The 18,658-nt window shown below is 37.8% G+C and overlaps 1 protein-coding gene across 4 annotated transcripts in view; it reads left to right on the top strand.

The window, feature by feature from the left end:
• Positions 1-18,658, top strand: part of OSBPL3 (oxysterol binding protein like 3) — a 97,182-nt gene that overhangs the window by 72,130 nt on the left and 6,394 nt on the right. For 3 of the 4 annotated variants that reach the window (XM_061464797.1, XM_061464798.1, XM_061464796.1), the window contains 10 exons: positions 35-127; positions 745-901; positions 3,290-3,420; positions 6,198-6,305; positions 8,753-8,887; positions 9,567-9,660; positions 12,759-13,009; positions 14,873-15,010; positions 17,304-17,367; positions 18,580-18,658. In XM_061464797.1, coding sequence (XP_061320781.1) covers positions 35-127; positions 745-901; positions 3,290-3,420; positions 6,198-6,305; positions 8,753-8,887; positions 9,567-9,660; positions 12,759-13,009; positions 14,873-15,010; positions 17,304-17,367; positions 18,580-18,658 — 1,250 coding nt within the window. The remainder of the gene's footprint in view (positions 1-34; positions 128-744; positions 902-3,289; positions 3,421-6,197; positions 6,306-8,752; positions 8,888-9,566; positions 9,661-12,758; positions 13,010-14,872; positions 15,011-17,303; positions 17,368-18,579) is intronic. The other variant, XM_061464799.1, reaches the window with a different exon arrangement.

The raw sequence follows: 18,658 nt of genomic DNA, 5'->3' as shown, positions 1-18,658 counted from the left end.
CAATCTGTATTATTTTTGTCCTGTGTGTTAAAAGGTTGGACCTTTTGAAAGCCCAAAGAAGGAAAAAAGGACACACAGGAGGTGGCGATCCAGAGTTGTTGGGAAAGAGCCTAAAGGAATGTTACAGGTAGACTCAGTCAGTGCCCATCTTTCTCTAAATCTTAGTTATTGATCACTTCTGGGTGTGACCAGTTTAGGAAATATGACTACTTTCTAAGTAGTGTCCTGTGCTACGTCATTTTAAGTGGTAATATATCAGACAAAACATGAATATGTTGTTATTGCTATCCACAATAGGATTTGCGCTGTTACTTTCAGGATACTGGCCATGTTTTTTACTCATGTTTTCAACCTGCCTCCGATGTGGGGGGTTGTGGTGGTGTTTTGCTGTGGTTTTGGTTTGGTTGGTTGGGGCTTATCAGTACAGATTTTTGTAATTTCTCCAGGTATATTTGTACACATTTGCATCCAGAGATGAAGCGATTAGATACTTATAAGTGAGGAAAAATAATATAGCATATGCTACAGCTCTCAAAGAGCTTGTTTCTTGGAGTTTCACTGAATTTCCAATTACAATATCTTGGGAAAAGTCGTATCTATGGTTTCATATGCCATGTACTTCCAAGACTATTGGTAGTTGTCAGTTTTTCCATTTTGGTGCCTCCAACATGTAATGCAGCTGGGTACAACCAAACTTTCGTTTATAGTTTGTAAAACCATCATGAATGGCTGTCCTCCTTACAGGTGCCTTCAGTATTTTCTGCCCCTATGAGACTGCATGCTTCCAATCCAAACTTATCTACAATAGATTTCGTAGAGGAGAAAAATTACTCCGATGGCTCTGAAACATCATCAGAATTTACTAAAATGCAAGAGGACTTATTTCATATTGCACATAAAGGTAAATGAAATTGTCTTTTGTGTGTGGCTGTATATTATCGTGATTTAAATAATGATGTGACTTCTGAGAATGTTTAGAAAGAGCAGAAAATGCCCTGCCTGCTTTTAATTCTCTTGAGGAACTGCAAATGTTGAGCTCTTGAGTCATTTGAAAAAAAGTATCTTAAACATCACTTTAAAAAAATTTTATTTAATGAAGGGCAGCACTTTCTTTGATGTGCTAAAGACCTAAATTGCCAAAAGGTAAAAATCCTAAACTTAATTGCTACAAACACAACAGCAGATTATACTCTTTTGTGCTTGCATGCATATGTGTGTATATGAGCACATGTATGTTTCTATACTTGGTGTGCTTCACTGTATTTCAGTCAAAATTTGTTGGTGATGCAAGGGTTGCTATGGTAGTAACCTATTTTTAGTGAATACAGAAGAGAATACCCTGTAAAGCAGCCAGAGGGGCAGCTGGACTAGAAATGTTTCTTCTCTCCAAATTATTTTTCATTAGCAGTGCTTTGCTCCATCACCCTCACACCAGTAATATTTTAATAGTTTTAAGTGATGTTGGTGGGAAAGGCATTTCAGCATTTATATCTGAAAGGCTTCTGGAAGTACTGGCTTTGTCCCCTTTTGCACAACATAATGGTTGATGTTACCAATAGGCATTCTTTGCTTGTTGTCCCCCCTGGTGCTAATGTATCTTGATTCCATTACATAAGGAATGTATCAGAGTCGTAAACTTCATAAAGTCGGTTATAGTCAAAACTGGTGTATGTTTTCCGAAAAGAGAAAAGAAGTGGGAGTAGGGCACAGTTGGACAAGTTGCTGTTAAGCAGAGCAAAGAAATCACCTACTCAGGATGATCTCACCTGAAATGTCCATGTCAGAAACTTTGGTTAGATTGACCCACACATTTGAGAGACAGTAGACTTGGTACTATTTAATACAGTGTCAATTTATTAAGAATACTAATAACTTTTTTCCAAAGTTGTTTTATATCACACACCTTCCAAAAAAGGGTAGTGATGAAAACTTTTGCTTTGGCTTTTGATAAAAATTAAATAAAATGTAACATTAGTACTTTAGTATGGAATAATTCTTGAAAAACCTAACTCAGTAAATGACAAATTACTAAATGACATTTAAGGTCATTGAAGATTCAGGTCATGTCATCCATATCTGAAAGGCTTACAATAGATTGTAGCGGATACATCTTCCTCCCCCCACATGTGATACTGTTAAAGAGTTCTCCAAGTAGGTTAAAGTTAGAGAATTAGCTTTAGTAATGATTCACAGTGTTGAAATATACCTTAAAAATATTTTCTTAGAAGAGGAAATTAGGTTACATCAAATACTTAATGAAGCATTGAGGATTCGCATTAACCCAGAGTGGATTATTAGAAGAGAGAGGTAAAAGAGATTTCTTGTTCTTTACCTTTTCCATGCATTCATGCTCAGATTTTATATCTCCATATCCCTGTAAATGGATACATTTTTGCACTGGCAGATTTTGTGACTGTATTGCAAGGCTTGATTAGGCCCTCGGAAATTCTCTGATTCCCCAGCTAGATGAATGTTGAAATCCTACATAAACAAATATCACTCCAATAAATTTTTATTCCTTGTGGTTAAAGAGAAAATGTTTTAATTGTAAAAACAAAAGACAAACAACAAAAGAAAAAACCCAAAGGAAAGTGCATTCCCTTTTAAAAATCCAGTGATTTAAAAAATTGTATGATCTGTTGTCTGATTTCAATGTTTCAGGCTGGTGATACTGGCTCAGGAGGGAGTAGAAATAGCAGTGTAATGTGCACAACATTCAGGATCTGACCCTTTGACTGACTAAATCATCTAACGAGCTGACATTTTTCTTATCCTCAAAAGGGAAAACAAAATGCAACACCACAGTCGATTTGCTTGTGGGGAAGCTACTAACCCCGTAGCTGTGGCACAGTATGTGTTATAGATGCTTTTTGATATTATTTTCTATTTTACTTTTTTTCTTCCCTCTCTTCTCCCCCACTGGAGTTCTTAAAGGAGTATGGATTAGAGTCATGACCATCTGAAGGTGCAAGCTAATTGGGGAACAAAAGCAAGAGAGGAGCAGATGTGGTTTAGTTAGCTTTGTCACCATCTGTCACAAATAATCAGAGTAATTTTGACTGTGCCTAATATAGTCAACATGGTAGCATTCACCATAAACGTTTCTCCTACTAAAAACTCTACCCTATAACCTTCATTAATATTACTTGGTTTTAGTAACCCACTCTGGATCTCTCAATGTAAATTCTTGTTTCTGTCACCATAAATGATGTTTCATTGAAGTTTTATATAGTTGGTATGTGAACAATTGGTAGCTGGTTTTAACTCACTTTTAATGAAATGCTTCTAGTTTACTTCACCTTGAGGTCAGCTTTCAGTACTATATCTACAGAGAGGGAAAAGATGAAGCAGATGCTGGACCACGATGCATCCTCATCTCCATCTGCACAAATAGCTGGCTTGAAGAATGCCTTAACATCTGTAAGTGACATGCTGAAGTTCAGCAAGTTTCATGGTTGTCAGATGCTACTTTAAAATTTCACAATAGTTTGTTTCTTTAGTGTCTGTTCTGTGCTAGAATTTTCAGTATTGAATCATAGTATGTTATTATATATGGTATTTTTCAAAGACTCTTTCCTAAATGTTAAAGGTATTGTGAAATCGCTGAAGTTTGATAGATTAATTTTGGTATACAGTATAACATGTATCATTTAAAGTTAAGAAACAGAAGGCTGTTCTGTAATGATGTCTACTTTCTCTTGAAACACGCACCATTTAATCAGTCAGTTCTGGTAGTTTGCGGGTTTCCTTTTTTTTCTTTTTCCTTTTCTTTTCCTAAGCAGCACTGTATGACTTGGCATAAAATAAAGGTGAGAGTAGCTGAAAGCGCTCAGCTGTCCCTTCTAATGCACTAGAGCTTCACTGTGCTACACCAAGATACTGCAAAGCAAATACAAATACAACGTGTTAGTATTGGCTTCCAGTTAATTGTTTAAAAGTAGTAATGCAGCTGTTAGGCCAGAGTTCTAAATGACCAAAGATTGTGCGCTTTAAAAAGGTTTTTGGATGGTGTGCTTTTTGTTAACTAGTTAAGACCAGAACTTTTAGGTTGGTCTTGTTTGAATGTATCAATCAGTGGTCTGATTTCAAAAGCAATGAGGGCCATCGTTACCATGGTCTTAAAATCTCAGTGTTTGTTGCAAATTCCTAATCAGAGGCAGGGGAGACTCTGGTATTGATAAATGTGATACAGATCACTAAAGAATTATTTCAGTATGAAAACTTCCCTTTGCTTTACAGGAACTGCATATGGTTACAGTTTTTTAAGCGTATAACATGCCTCTTTGCGGAGACCCTTAGAGGCCATGATGTCTATAGGAATTAGATAAAACTGAAACCTGTTGTGTAATAGCTACACTCACTCACTTGCACTTCTTTGTTTCTGGCTTTCAGATGTTCACCTTCTGATGTTTGAATAGGTGACTTTTGTGCTTCCAGTGTTATTTGCCTCACATATCAAAAAGCCTGTTTTAAAGATTTCTGAACTCAGTGAACACTCAGCTTAGCATGAAGTCTTTTTTCTGAGCAGTGGAATTCTGTTGTCCATCTTCATTGTTTAAATGTCTGACAAAATTCATGCTTTTAGGTCTTATTTGATACTTAATAAGCCTTTTGTAGCCCATACAGAAGTCATTTGTGAACCTTGGCAGTTTCAACAGAGGTTAACACCCATGAGAGCTGTTCTTAGCCTGCAGCTCTGTAAAGCCATGATGCCAACAGAAATTTTCTCACCCTGTACAGCAGAGATCCTGTAGGGGAAAGGAATAAGCTTCCTTTGAAGACATATGGAAGCACAGATATAATAAACTTGACATATTTCTAAGGCTTCCTTGCAAGAGAGTCCTGTGTTGATGACTTTGATTTAGTGTTACTGTTCATTTCAGTTTGTTTTCTGTAGATGAGGAACCAAGTATCACACTCACAGGTTGAAAAGTATCAAGCTTATGTCTGTTTTGCTGTCATCAGCCTGGCAGGGGAAGAAAAGCGAACAGATTTAAAGTGAATAAAACACCACAAAATTTGCATCTCTGCCTCCACTTCTCCTTCATAGTAACCTTGACTTACACAAAGTCCAAGAAAAGCAAATACAGTGGGGAAAAGTAGAATATTTTTATTTTGGAGGCAGGAAGAAGACAATAGAAGGAAGAAAACACTTTGTAGCAAACAATGAGAATTGGAAGATGCTATTACAGGGAAGCTGTGTAAATATTTTTTTCCCACTTGTTTGATGTTGGTATAATACAATGTTGTCCACTTGAACTCCTGACGCAGAAGTGATACATGCCTGTGCGTCAAGTTCAGACCACACATACATAAAGCCAGAAATTAGTTTCTCCCCTCCATCACTACTTTGAGCTTACAGTCTTTCCTGTCCTCAAGGCTATTTCCAACAAAAATTACTGTCAACATCAGAAGCATTTGTGGGACAAGTGGATGTGTAAACAGCAGGGTTTTCCATATCCTAGTGTAGATTCGGATCACTAAAATGGGCAGTAAGTCTTCAGCATTGTTCCAAAATTAGTAACCCAATCTTTTCTTTCAGAGATACTTTCATTGTGGGCAAGGTTGCATTCTCTGCCTACAAGTCTACTCTATCTGACATCTGTCCATCAGATGCAGGCAGCATGTGTAAATAACATACAACAAACGTGAGTTTGCAGTAGAGGCTTTTTATTCTGATCATTGCCACTACAAGCTGGTAGGACACAAACCATACCTGCCTGAATTTGAGTCTTATTTCTCTGTCGGTGGAAGGCAAAGGGAACTGTCATTATACCAGGCTGACGGGAAAATCAAATGTTTTTGAGGGTGGCAAGAGTAAGAATTTAATGTTGAGAGAGGCTAGGTTGGAGATAGGAAAGGAGCTTGGAAAGATAAAAAGATGAGGAAAATTCATTTATAACTTACTAAATCAGCTTGCATAACCTGCTGACTTGAAATATCCCTGCCAACTTTGGCTTTTTTCCTCCATTTATGTGTCTTTTCCCTCACACTGAACAAAAAATTGTTTTAATTTTAGAGATGAGCAAGATTTGAAGCATTTATAATAAATGATTTGCTGGACCAGTACAAAATCATACAGTAGTGTTTTTTTATACTGCACTTTAAATAATCTGAGCCCCTTTTTACACAGTAAAGCCAAGTTCAAATTAGTCAAGAGAACTTTATATTCCCAATATTTTTGTTAAATATTCCAGGCAATAGCACAAAACACAGATCTTAAAGACCGGTTATGCAGAATACATGCCGAATCTATGATCCTTGATTCAGCATCTAATGCAAAATCGAGTCCAGATTTGGTGAAGGTAGGTATGGATTTCCTCTTTCAGTGATGTGTATTCCTCAAGCCCCTATACCTAGACAGTGCTGCACAGCTGCATCTTGTCCTGTTCTTAACATCTTTGCTATGGTGTATTGTGTTAGTAAAACAAGTCCGCTTTTGTGGTTATGAGTCATTTCTGATGATGTACTGTGTAATATTTGATTTCAAAGACTTCCCTGGTGAGCAGTTTTCCTAAGCACACTTCCATTGCTTCTTGCTACTGGTTCCTGGTGTTCTCCCTTGCTTCCTGCCTGCTTCCCATTCAGCGTGAGCAAAGCTGCTGCCTTGTTACTCTTGTACTACTACTGTTTCTCTCCCCCTTATTCCCTTGTTAATTTTCAACTTCTGTACTACTTTCTGTTGCCTGTTTAAATATTGTTAGCCCAAACCAGTGGCTAGCAGTGTGGATCATGTAAGGCTTAGAATAACTATCAGACATTTCCATGAAAGGGTCAAAAATATGAGATGTACAAGAGCACTTTCTGCCATTTAGTTTTCTTTGTGTGAAGACAGGGAGTCTTCTACATACCCAGTTAGCCAATTGGAGATGTACTGATTTTCAGACACTTTTTTTGCTTGCTGCAGAATGCAGGTGAATGTGGTATATTTATAGGCCATGGGATCTAGGTGTTAATAGTGCTAGTGAGGGAAGCAAGAACTGTGCTATTTCTGATGGATTTTTCTAAATGTTAACTTGTACAGAAACTTCTGCTGTAGTTGTATTCTAAATCTCCCATTAGAACTTGAGTGGATGTAATGCTGGGGGTTTTATATAACTTATTATTTCCTTTTATTTTTAAAGACCATTTAGTCATTCCGTCTGCTCACTTCTGATTTAGTTCTGTTTTAGTAGAGCTGTGTTTTGGTAATATTTAGCTGTTCAGGGCTTTTTTGGTGGTGGTTGTTGGAGCTTTTCTTCCTATTTGAGGTAGTTTTAAGGTAGTTTATTGTTCTAATGCCTTCTGCTTTTAATCCCATGAGAATTTGAACAACACTTAAATTGTTATCCATGCAAGCATTAATCTGTTGTTTTTACTTTCAGGAGTTCTTTATTTCCTTATTTAGTGGGAGTCCTTTCAATGATAATAGATTCTGATACTTGTTCTATGCAGTACACACACACAACAAAAATAGCTTTCAGAATGTTCTTTAGAGATTCAGTTCACAAATTCCTTCTGTCCTGGTTTGGGATGGAACTTAAGGATGAAATTTCTTATACTGGAGAAGTTTCATTTTCTATCTGTGGGAGGACTGTGATCCAGAAATGCTGCTGTGAAGAAGACAGGGCTACTGCACAAAACTTGGCTCTAAATGATACATCCGGTGCTGTGATAGACCTGTGAAAACTGAAGCAATATAAACTAGTATCCCAAGCTTTTGCGTAAGGTGAAGTTTAGTTTGTTTATTGGGCAGTTTATATTGTTGTTTATCATGCCAGAGTGGCAACATGAAAGAAGACAACCTTAAGCTCTCATGTGATAGATATAAAACCTGCTGTTCTTTTATGAGCCTTTCCTGCTCACTTTCCTTCTCAGATTCAGAATGCTATTGGAAACATTCCCAGTAGCAATGCCCACGTATGTAAGATTTTTTTTTAACTTGTAGGCTAGTGTAACTGCCTACCCCCAGAAGAGGCAGTGCTGAGGCAATGCTGAGGTTTCTCTTCTTGCTGCTGTATCAGAAGTATTCATAAAAAAAAAGTCTTTTGTAAGGTAGCAGTTTGGTTTGTTACCATCTCACCGTTATTAGCACATAATGAATAACATGCCATACCATAGTAAAATCTGCCAGCAGAAAAACTTTGAAAGAAGATTTGTCGGTTTGATTATAGGCTCGTCAGAATGTTCATTATGTTGTTCTGAAAGTAAACCACTACACCTCCTGCAGAATTGCCATAGGGCAGTCATGGTTACAAGTTAGTAAAGCATCTCATGCAGAAAAACTTCAGAGCAGCTTATTACGCTCCTTTGGGTCAGCTAGTCCTTTTCCTTAGCATTGTTGGAGTTATCAGGGAAAACAATAGTGCACGATATTCTCTGATTCTTTTACTGCATCTGTAAAATGAACCAAGCCTCACTGGTCATCCCACCTTTGCTAGGCCACCTTTTGGGACTCTGCTTATGCCAGTGATCTGTAAGGCTCCCATGAGAGGAGTTACCAAGATCTCCATGGCAGTCAAACAGGCCAGCAGCAGCAAAAGCCATGTACTGTATATGCACCGGGCTTTTTTTTCCTTCTCTTTTTCTTCCCTGTGTCCTAGTTTACTTTGGTTTTAAATCCCTCTGAAACACATGCTACTTTCACTAAATTGGAGAGGAGCATGTGCAATCTTCTCCCAGTGTTTTACAGCCCTTTAAGTGACTGGAATTGCATGCCTGAATGCTGTGTGTTGTGCTTCTCTTCTCAAAACTTTTTATTTCTTTCAAACAGGAAAATTCAAGAGAAGAGAGCAGAGCTCTGGTTCACCAGGTCTCCAATGAAAGCAGACTCTCTGTAGCTGACTCTCTCACTGAATTTTTTGATGCACAGGAAGTCCTACTGTCTGCTAGCTCTTCAGAAAATGAGGTCTGAGCATTGAGATTGGTATCATTCTGATGTAGTTTCTTATCTGCTACTTGACCTGAGTGCTAACTACGCATCAGATGACTGCCAGAAAATGTCAATTTTCAAAGCATTTAGAAGCTAATATGTTGCCTGTATTTATTTGGTGTCATTGTATCTTCACAGTAAAACATAACAATTAGTATGGAGAAGTCTTATATGCAATTGAGGCAAACGGCCATTAAGTAGCTAATATGCAGAAATTGCATATATTGTCTGCCTTTAGTCATTATACAGGTGCTTAAGAAATTGTATTGTAGAAATATATTCATAGCTGTCCTCCTGGTAGCTGTAGGTACTTCGGGGCTGATGTCATGCATACTGAAACTTACTAGCTCATTTAGCTATTTCAGACTCCATAAAAACCTTGGCTTCCAATATGAGCAAAGCCTCCGTAGCTGTGGGGCCAAGAAGATGAAGCATGTCTCCACTAAAAGGATAGCTGAATTTTCAGTGATGGTGATCTCTCCCAAACTCAGTTGTGTCTTAGAAATTCTTAGTACTTTCCTCTGATACTGAAACACATCTTAAATAGTTCAAATCTATTAAAATAATAATTGCAGCAGTAAGTAACAGTTTTCATGTGTATATGGGGTTATGGTAGTGATTGATTATTTTGCTTATTTCTCCACCACACACTCAGGTATCAGATGATGACTCATATGCAAGTGATATCAGTGATAATGTCTCAGAAGATAACCTAAGCAATGACATAGAGAGTGAAAGACAAACTTTAGGTAAGTTTGGTGTTTTATTGCACCATGCTTATTACACCATGTTATGAGAACTTTCTCTATTTTTGTTTGGATTTTTTTTTTTCTTCTCTTGCTAGAAATTATTTGATGTTACAGGTTTTGAAACATAAACAGCCTGTGTGTTTTTTTTCTCTTACAGCCTCAGATTGGTTTAGAATAGCACATTCTGATTAACCTGCATAACAGAGCCTGAGTACCATTGATTAAGCCGCATGGTGGTTCTGTATCAGCAGAGAAACACTTATTTCCTTGGCTGCTCTGGTGCAACTCCCACTCCTTTTCAGTTCCTTTCATGGCTACAGGATTTTTTCAAAGTAGCAAGGCCTAGCTGCTTGCTTTTTTTTCCCCCTTTTTTCCAAAAAGTAATTTTCTTCATGTCAGTCTGGTTTGGGTTTTTTTTCAGTCTGCAATTTAACCACCGCATTGCAAGATCTGTTGGTTTTAGTAGAACTCCGTGTTTAAAGGAACTTGAGAATAATTACACACTGGCAGGCCTGGTGTATGACTGTAAGGATTTCTTTTTTGCATGTTTTAATCATGATAGTCCTGTTAGTACATATGTTTATTAAACTTTCTTGCTAATTAGAGACAGAATCAAAAAAAGAGGGAAAAGAATTGGTCATAACAAACTAATTGGGTTTGTGCCTTCAACTCCCTTCAGCTAACCACAGTGTTCTTCCCACTTTATCCGTATATATATATATATATATATTTTATCTTCACAAATGCTGAATGGTGATTTCTTACCAGCAGCTGTTTCCTGATCATCTCAAAGGACCAGTAGATCCGTATGAATTTGGGTAGTTTGATATGTCTGGAGATCTGTGGTATTCTGTAACTGTTTAAAATTAAGACTTTTTTTGAAAGATAGTAAAAAATTAAAGATTGACTTATCTCATGACCTGGACCTTAGAAAACTGTGCTAGTGTGGCTATTCATCTTCTGTAACACAAACTATTACTGAAGCTTTTCCGTGTTAGCAGCACTGCCACGTGCTTCTGGTACTTGATATTTTTGTGCTTTGGGCAGCCTACCACTCATTAATACCAAACTGGATGTCTTTCTCCTACAGGGCTTTAGCTGAACCATAAATTGTGGGATTATGATAAAATCCTCTGGCTACTGTAATGTAGGAGGTCAGACCAGATGATGATAATAGTCCAGTCTGGCCTTAAAAGTCATTGAGTCTAGCTGGAGGTCAGATGTCTTAATCTCCTTCAGTATTATTGCTGCCTATTTGTCACAGCTCTTACAAACCAGAACTCCATGGGCTTTTCTTTTCATGGGGGGTGGGCAAACTTCACTGGATAGAAAATACGGTATCTGAATACATTAGTTGTTTGTACACTCTGTTTTGTCACTGGTTTACCCTAATTAATGGGCTGGTCCAGGATATGTAGTTCATTCAATTAATATTCTATATAATATTTTAATCAGAAACTGTCAAAGGGCATAGCCAAATCCCATTTTGGAGAGCTCTTTTGAGCAAGGATAATTTTTTTCACGTTTACCTCCTTCTCCAGAGATGCACTCATTCCTGAGGTATCTGAGGGAACGTCCTTCTTTTTGGTCTGTTCTGTTATTAAATAAATTCTTCCAAGAGGGAAGTATAGGAGCCAACCTCTTAACAGTATAATTGTTTCAGGTAGATTTCTTTTTATTATCCATACTGCCCGTGCCATTTTTATGCAGAAAGAAAGAGATAGGCAGTAGACTTCAAATAGTTCACCTGTCCTCATTACAGTAACTTGGTCATATGTGATATTAAGACTTTTAGTTTGTGAGGGGCAGGAAAGATGGAAACTTCTTCCTCAGAACTTTAAGGCTGTTGATTACACTTGAAAACTTCCATCTGTGGCATACGCCATACATGGCAGTGATGGAGAAGTTAGCCCTTGTGGTTTTCGGTCACTTTGGAAGCACTGCTGGTATCATGCTTGTCACTGGACCAGAAGAGGAAATACTGGTTGAAAGAATGCATTTAAGGGCAGTGATTCTTTGGCACGTGTAGCACAGTGCTGCCCAGTGCTGTATTAACTCCTCCCAAAGCAAAGCTGTGTGAGGAAAAGCCAGGTGAGGACAGGGGTTGACACCCGAATGTCTCCAGACAGTGACTATTTCTCGATTAGGAGCTTCCCAAGTGCCTCTAAGGATGTTGAAAGATAAAATATGTTCTTGTAGTAGCAGCTGTATTCCTCTGAAATGAGACTGATGCACAGTTAAGCAATGTAATCACTTCAGACTAATGCCTGTTGCAGAAGCTTGTAGCTCCATTTTGATTCTTTGACAAATCATTTTATGGCACGCTTGGAACTATTTATCCTGTTCCAGTTGCTTTGAAATGGTAACACAGACTTCAGATATTCATGTCAAGGACTCTTGACATGAGTCTTTTCTTTTTTTTTTTTGTTTTATATCTTCAGCAAACACATAGCTCCACAGTTACATCAGCTTTGCCACCTTTACAAGAGGCCAATTCTTCCCCAACATGTGGGTATATCTAAAGCTATTTTAAATGCTAAGTGCTATGGGGAGCACTTTGGAAAAAGCCTGCGTATATATACATCCATGGTGTGATAAATTTCCCTGCTAGAAGTATTCAAGAAAGCAGAGAAAGATAGGTAGGAACTGTTATTATGCTTGGAACAGTAACATACGTTTTGCCTTCTGAGAAATGTCAGCTTAATTGAAGCTCTGTCAAGGAGGGAGGTTTTCTGTCCCTGAAACAGATAGGAATCCATCTCTGTCACAACTTAATTATAGTATTTACTCTTTCAAATTCAGTGTAAAGCCTAAGCCATTCCTATGGCCTGTAAGGGGAAGGGAGGTAGTTTTCTATGTATTTTGTACCTGGCATTTACCTCAGTTAACGTACAGAAGTTTAAAATCATATTCTTAAATTTATCTTTTTAATAAGAACCTATCTTCAAACCACAAATGAAATACTTACATGAATGAATTGTGAGGGTGGAAGGACCTTTTGACCGAAAAAAGATGTTTGCTTTTTAACATATGTTGCAAAGGGGATGAAACCAAGTAAATAGTGAATTGACTTCTTGTGCCACTTGCTTCCTTTTCAGACTGTATTTCTGAAAGTGGAATTGGATGCAGTTCTAAACGGAGAACATGTTTACCAGCTCCATGTCCTAATACAAGTAACATCAGCCTGTGGAATATCCTGAGAAATAACATAGGAAAGGATCTCTCCAAAGTGGCCATGCCTGTTGAATTAAATGAGCCACTTAACACCCTTCAGCGTCTCTGCGAGGAGCTGGAGTACAGTGAACTGCTAGATAAAGCAGCGCATATGCCTAACCCATTTGAACGGATGGTAAATATGTTATTCCAAATATTTAGTAACATTCAGCGTAATTAGAATAGGTTAAATATAAAAACAATCTACCAAAGAAGTGAGGATGTTCTGTTCTGTTTTTTTCCCAGCTGAAAGGCAGACTCACCAAAGATCTATCCGTACATACTTACATAACCCCCCGGTTTTTTACTCTTCTGCATGATCTCCGTTGCTTTGTCAGGAAGTCTCTCTCCTCGAGTACCTTGTTGTCCTGCAAGGTTAAACAGAGAAATAATTTAGTTCTGTTTTGCAGCTCTTACTCTGTAAGATTAGGGGGGACTATGGACTAATATACTTCTCTCTTGAGTGTGACAGCTACAATATCCTTTATTTTTTAAGGCTGTCTAATCTGGTAACACAATTGTGGTGGATCTTCCAGTCCCACCCTACTGTGATATCTTTATATTGACTAAATGAGCTCTATTTGTTTTATTAACTGGTTTTGTGAAGTTTTGGGGTTGATCCAAAATGTTCAGGATCCCAAAACCAGGGAATATGAGTGTATGCTGGGTACAAGAATGGTGTCACCTTCTGTCAGTGCAGAACCCTGAATTCAGCATTTGGCAAAAGAAAAAGAGAAAAATGCATTTCGATCATTCTGCTTCCAGGTGCACAAGAGCTACTTAATATGTAAGCCCATAAATAAAGAATTAAAGGCTCTCTAAATTCTCTTAAATGGAAGCTATAGATTGTCCCTTAAATTGAATTAAGCCTTTTTAAATCAATATATCTTAACATGAGATTATTAATGAATATAAAATGTTATAAATACTGTTTGAAAAGCCTCTTGCTCAATTTGACATTGTAAGGGTTACAATTTGGTGTCTGTTCTCAAGACAGTGTGAGTATTCACTGGGGATATTTCCTGAGGTTTTCATTGCATAGCTTTTCATGTTCTTTTGAGAACATATGTGAAAAGGAAAAGGAAATGAGCAGAAGTTAGTTGTTCATACAGGAATGAAAAAAATCCTTTTCCCTCCTTCCCACACCCAAGCATTTGGAAATTACCTCAGGCTGGAGTATTCTTTGCCTTTGAAAAATTCCTGAGGCAAAACTAATGCTAGCTGTTGCATAGTAATTGCAATAGCTCATAAAATAGCCATTCTGAAGTGGATTCAGTTTCAGAAATTGTGAAAGGAGAGCATCTACACTTTCAGAAGATGGGGAAAAGGAAATTAAAAGGGAGAAAAATGGTACAAGAGAAACCTGAATTCTAACCCCAGATTCTAATTCCTCAGGTGTAGGAGGAATTATGCTTGAGTTGACTGCAAAAATTTGGGAAGGTTACCTGTGTCTCAGTCATAATCAAGAACAGTTTCATAATTTGGTAATAGCACACAGTAGATAAAAGGCAATTCAACTCAAACTGCATTAGAAATAACAAACTTGGTGAAAACCAAATTCCTGTGCCATGTTTAGGAAAAGGATAGTTGATAGATCCATAGAATCACAGACCATAGCTATAAAAGCCAGTTATAATACAAAATCTAATAGTGATTTTTAAGGTTACTGCTCTAACCGTTGGAGAATGCTAAACTGTTTCAAATGGCTTTCAGAAATGCTGGTTTCCATTGATTAAATTTGCAGTGTTTGACCCTAATAATCCCATCCGCAGACCGGTGGATGCCTTTCTGAAAACTCAATTCTCTTAACGTGTGAGCTAGTGCTTAACTTGCAAGAGGCATTCATGTTTGTAGATTGCAAATGATGGGAAAAATACAGAATCTGAGGTCAGGATATGACCTAATTTTTCTTTCCTTCTGTTAAATCAGAATGTATAGAAAAAAATTGTGCCTGGCTGTAGAAATGAATTAATCACAGTTCCACGTATGTTATTCCCAGGTGTATATAGCTGCATTTGCGGTCTCTGCATATGCCTCCAGTTACTACCGAGCTGGAAGTAAGCCATTTAATCCTGTGCTTGGAGAAACCTATGAATGTATTCGTGAAGATAAGGGTTTCCAGTTCTTTGCGGAACAGGTATTGTATGCTGCAACCCTTAGATTTGCTATGTGATACACTGCTTAATTCTAAAAGCATGGCTGGAATCCTCTGGAATTAATAGCAAAATGCAACACTACTTTGACCCGAGGCCAGCAAAAACTCAAGGGACACTGCAGAATTATACATGAAGGAAACTGTATTTTGAGGAAACTCTGCTAATTCTGGGGTGGAGCATAACAACCAACAGCTGACACTCGAGCAGCAGAGGCTGGCAGGCTGCCTACTCCAGTAACTAGATAACTTGTTTAAATAGAGTGCAGTTCCCCATGCTGAAATCTGATCATGACTGCATTCACATTCTTGTCATTTTCTTCTGCGTGTACTGTATCTTCACCTATTTAATGTCTTCTTTGATAACAATTATATCCCTTGTGTGAGTCAGTCAACCACTAGTATTTTCTGTGGTACCATGAATATTTCTGCTTTCTATCCAAGTACTTTTGGGCTAAGCTTTTCAAATCTGGTACCACAGCCTAGTAGGTGAAGGATGTATACGTCAAGGTCTGAGTGTTTATGAATAAATCAGTACAAAGGCTGCATTTTTTAAGAGGAATTTTAATACATGAGGGGATTTGGGCTATTAACTATCATTCCAACACAAGCATATAAGTGATGTGATATATGGAGTGGTAAAGGTACTATAATCATATGGGATGGAGGAATATTAGGAATGAAGGGCAGCATAGAGGGAAAGACATTTCATGCAGCTTGCAAGCATTAAATATTCCTCTTTTCATCAGGAGCTGTTGTTTATTGCTTGTGCAAGCATTTTGATGCTTACTCTAGATAATGTGTTAGCGCAGGTAGTATGTAATTCATGGAATAGATAGTCAAAATATAGGAAAAAAAACCCTCAGCAGAGATTCTGTTCTATTACTAGAGTGAGTTTAGAATAACTCCACTTAGCACTATGACCTTATTCTAGAATTACAACAGTTTAAGTAAGAGCTAAATTTAACCCATGAATTATAGTGACATTTGGGGTTAATCTGGCTGCCGTGAGAGTGTTGCTCTTGGTGGATTAGGGCATAGCTGAGATTAATTAGTTGTCCTGGGTTCAGCTGTAACAGTTATTTTTCTCCTTCTAGTAGCTGGTGCAGTGCTGTGTTTTAGCTTTAGACTGAGAACAGTGACAGTAACACACCGATGTTTTAGTTGTTGCTCAGTAGCTCTTACTCTGATTAAGGACTTTTCGTCTCTTATGCTCTGCCAGTGAGGAGGGGCACAAGAAGCCGGGAGGAAGCAGAGACAGAACACCTCACCCAAACTAGCCACAGGGATATTCCATACTACAGCACATCATGCCCAGTATATAAACTGCGGGGAGTTACCTGGAAGGGACTGATCGCTGCTTGGGTCAGGCTGGGTGTCGGTCAGCAGAAAGTAAAACTTCATTTGAGCCATGTAGGTGCTTAAGAAATTGAATTCATAGTGGGAAGTAGCAATTGGACTTGAAAATAAAGTTGTCTTTGTCAAAAGAACAGTAGGCATTGCACATCAAACAGACAGTCCTGGTCAGTTGTTGTGTTCAACCAGAAGGGTGAATTTACAGCCAAGGAAGAGCGGTGGCTGCTTTCACTTTGTGCAGTTACTTCACTATTTACTATTTCCTTCTAATAGTCTGCACTGTGTATTTGTTTATTTACTCACAGTCCTTGCTTTGCTGTTTTGGTGGTTGTGCTAATTCATGTACGTGCTATTACTCGAAGCTGATTAAATGCAGTGTGTATGGATAGAGTTTAGCACCGGGGGTGTCACTGCAGCTGATAGGGATTGCTAGATGGAATTTGACTTCTCCACCCATGCCCCCCTCAGGGATTCTGATTGCTGCCTCATCCCTCATAGTCAGGGTTTTGTGGGTATTTGCTAGACAGAAGAATTTATCCCTTTGCTTATTTTATTCTTGTTGGTGTGCTCAAAGTGTGGCTTCTGTCAATATGTTAAGAGATCCTAAGGGTAAATATAATTATCACCTTAGAGACCAGGTACAAAATAAATAGTTCGATTTTCACTCAATGAACAAAATTCACAGGCCTTTTAAAATAAGTACTTCTCATTTCTTTCAAGGCTTCCTAGGTCTCAGTACCATATTAATCTCACTGACACCCCCTTCAGGACACATCTGCAAAGGGAAAGTAACCGTTCAAATTGTAAATGCTATATATGAATGAAAAATTATGGAGAAAAACAGAAGAATCCAAACTGAAATGACTGCTCAAGTGTTAATATGTCCATCTTTTTTTTTCCCCCTTTCACGTCTTGCTATTAGGTCAGTCACCATCCACCTATTTCTGCATGCCATGCTGAATCTGTGAATTTTGCTTTTTGGCAAGGTAACTCTTCAGTCTGTCATTTACTTCTACAGTGTTCAGAATATTTTCATTGTATGTCTTACATGAGGCATCTAGAAATTTGGAAAATGTGAAATTCCCTGCTTAAAGTGTATTAGAATGACTTTAAGAAAGGCTAGCTTATACTTACTTGCATGTCTCTTGCTTGGATCTTCTGCCATTAGAAAAATACTCAAGTTTTTTAAATAACATTGATTATTCTCATGTACAAATAACTGCATTTCTTTGAAATCAGATTTGTTGAGGGGGATTCTTTAGTAAGGAGGAGTTGTACCTCAAGCTATCTATAAATCAAACAAGCTAGAACACAGTGTGAAAAACTACAAGTTAAATCTGGAGCCTTGGCAGATCGTGTAAACCTCTTCTGAAAACAATATCCAAAAATGAGCATAACAGCAAGGATAAATATATTTACCTTGTCTTTCTCTGCTGACATTATTACAGTATGTAAGAAATTGTGCTGCTTGACTCTGAACATTGTGTTTCAAAAGGAGTGCGTTGGAGCTTTGTTTGCTCTGTGATGCTGGTGAAGATGTCAGTCACAGTGCCTGTGTGGCTGGATATTTTTGGAGTGTATACAGAACATAACTATACTTCTAACTCAGTTAAAATCCTTCACCCAGTGTTTTTTCAGTTGGCAATGTAGCCATATTATAACCTTTAATTCTGTTATGACTGACTCTGCTGGCTTGATTAGAGTTATTACAGATGGAGCCACACTGAACAGAAATTGGAACTCTTGACATTAGTCTGGGTTTCATTATTCAGTTTAATTCTTTGTTTTGTAAACAAATACAAAGACACAAGAGTCCTGTTGATGGCAAAAAAGCTGACCAAAAATTCATTCAGTAACTGAATACTATATAAATAAGACTGGATATAGCAGCCTGTCTTAATAAAACCTGATGAATTCCAGAGAAGTACATGCTGTCTGTAGCTTATTCAAATTCCTCTCATTTCAAAGAGTTCTTGAGAAGTGACTTTTAGACCTCTGTTACTTCAATAATCCATTATATAATGAGAAAAAAAACAAACCCAATCCCATGTTCTAAGGTCCACAGCATTCTTTTAACACTTTTATTAGGATGCACTTTGTTATTTTTCATTACTTGAAAATCAAATAGAGCCCAGAAATAGATTTATTCACGCATGCCTATGACTAAACTGTCTTTTTCTTTCATTTTCCTGTTTCAGATGTAAGATGGAAAAACAAATTCTGGGGAAAGTCCATGGAAATTGTTCCAGTTGGTACAACACATGTAACTCTTCCAGC

Source organism: Pezoporus flaviventris, unplaced genomic scaffold (genome assembly GCF_033815535.1).
Source record: "Pezoporus flaviventris isolate CSIRO_AGI_PZ_B2104156 unplaced genomic scaffold, CSIRO_AGI_Pfla_v1 ptg000037l, whole genome shotgun sequence".
Lineage (NCBI taxonomy): Eukaryota > Metazoa > Chordata > Aves > Psittaciformes > Psittacidae > Pezoporus > Pezoporus flaviventris.
This window is presented reverse-complemented; position numbering and strand designations above follow the sequence as displayed.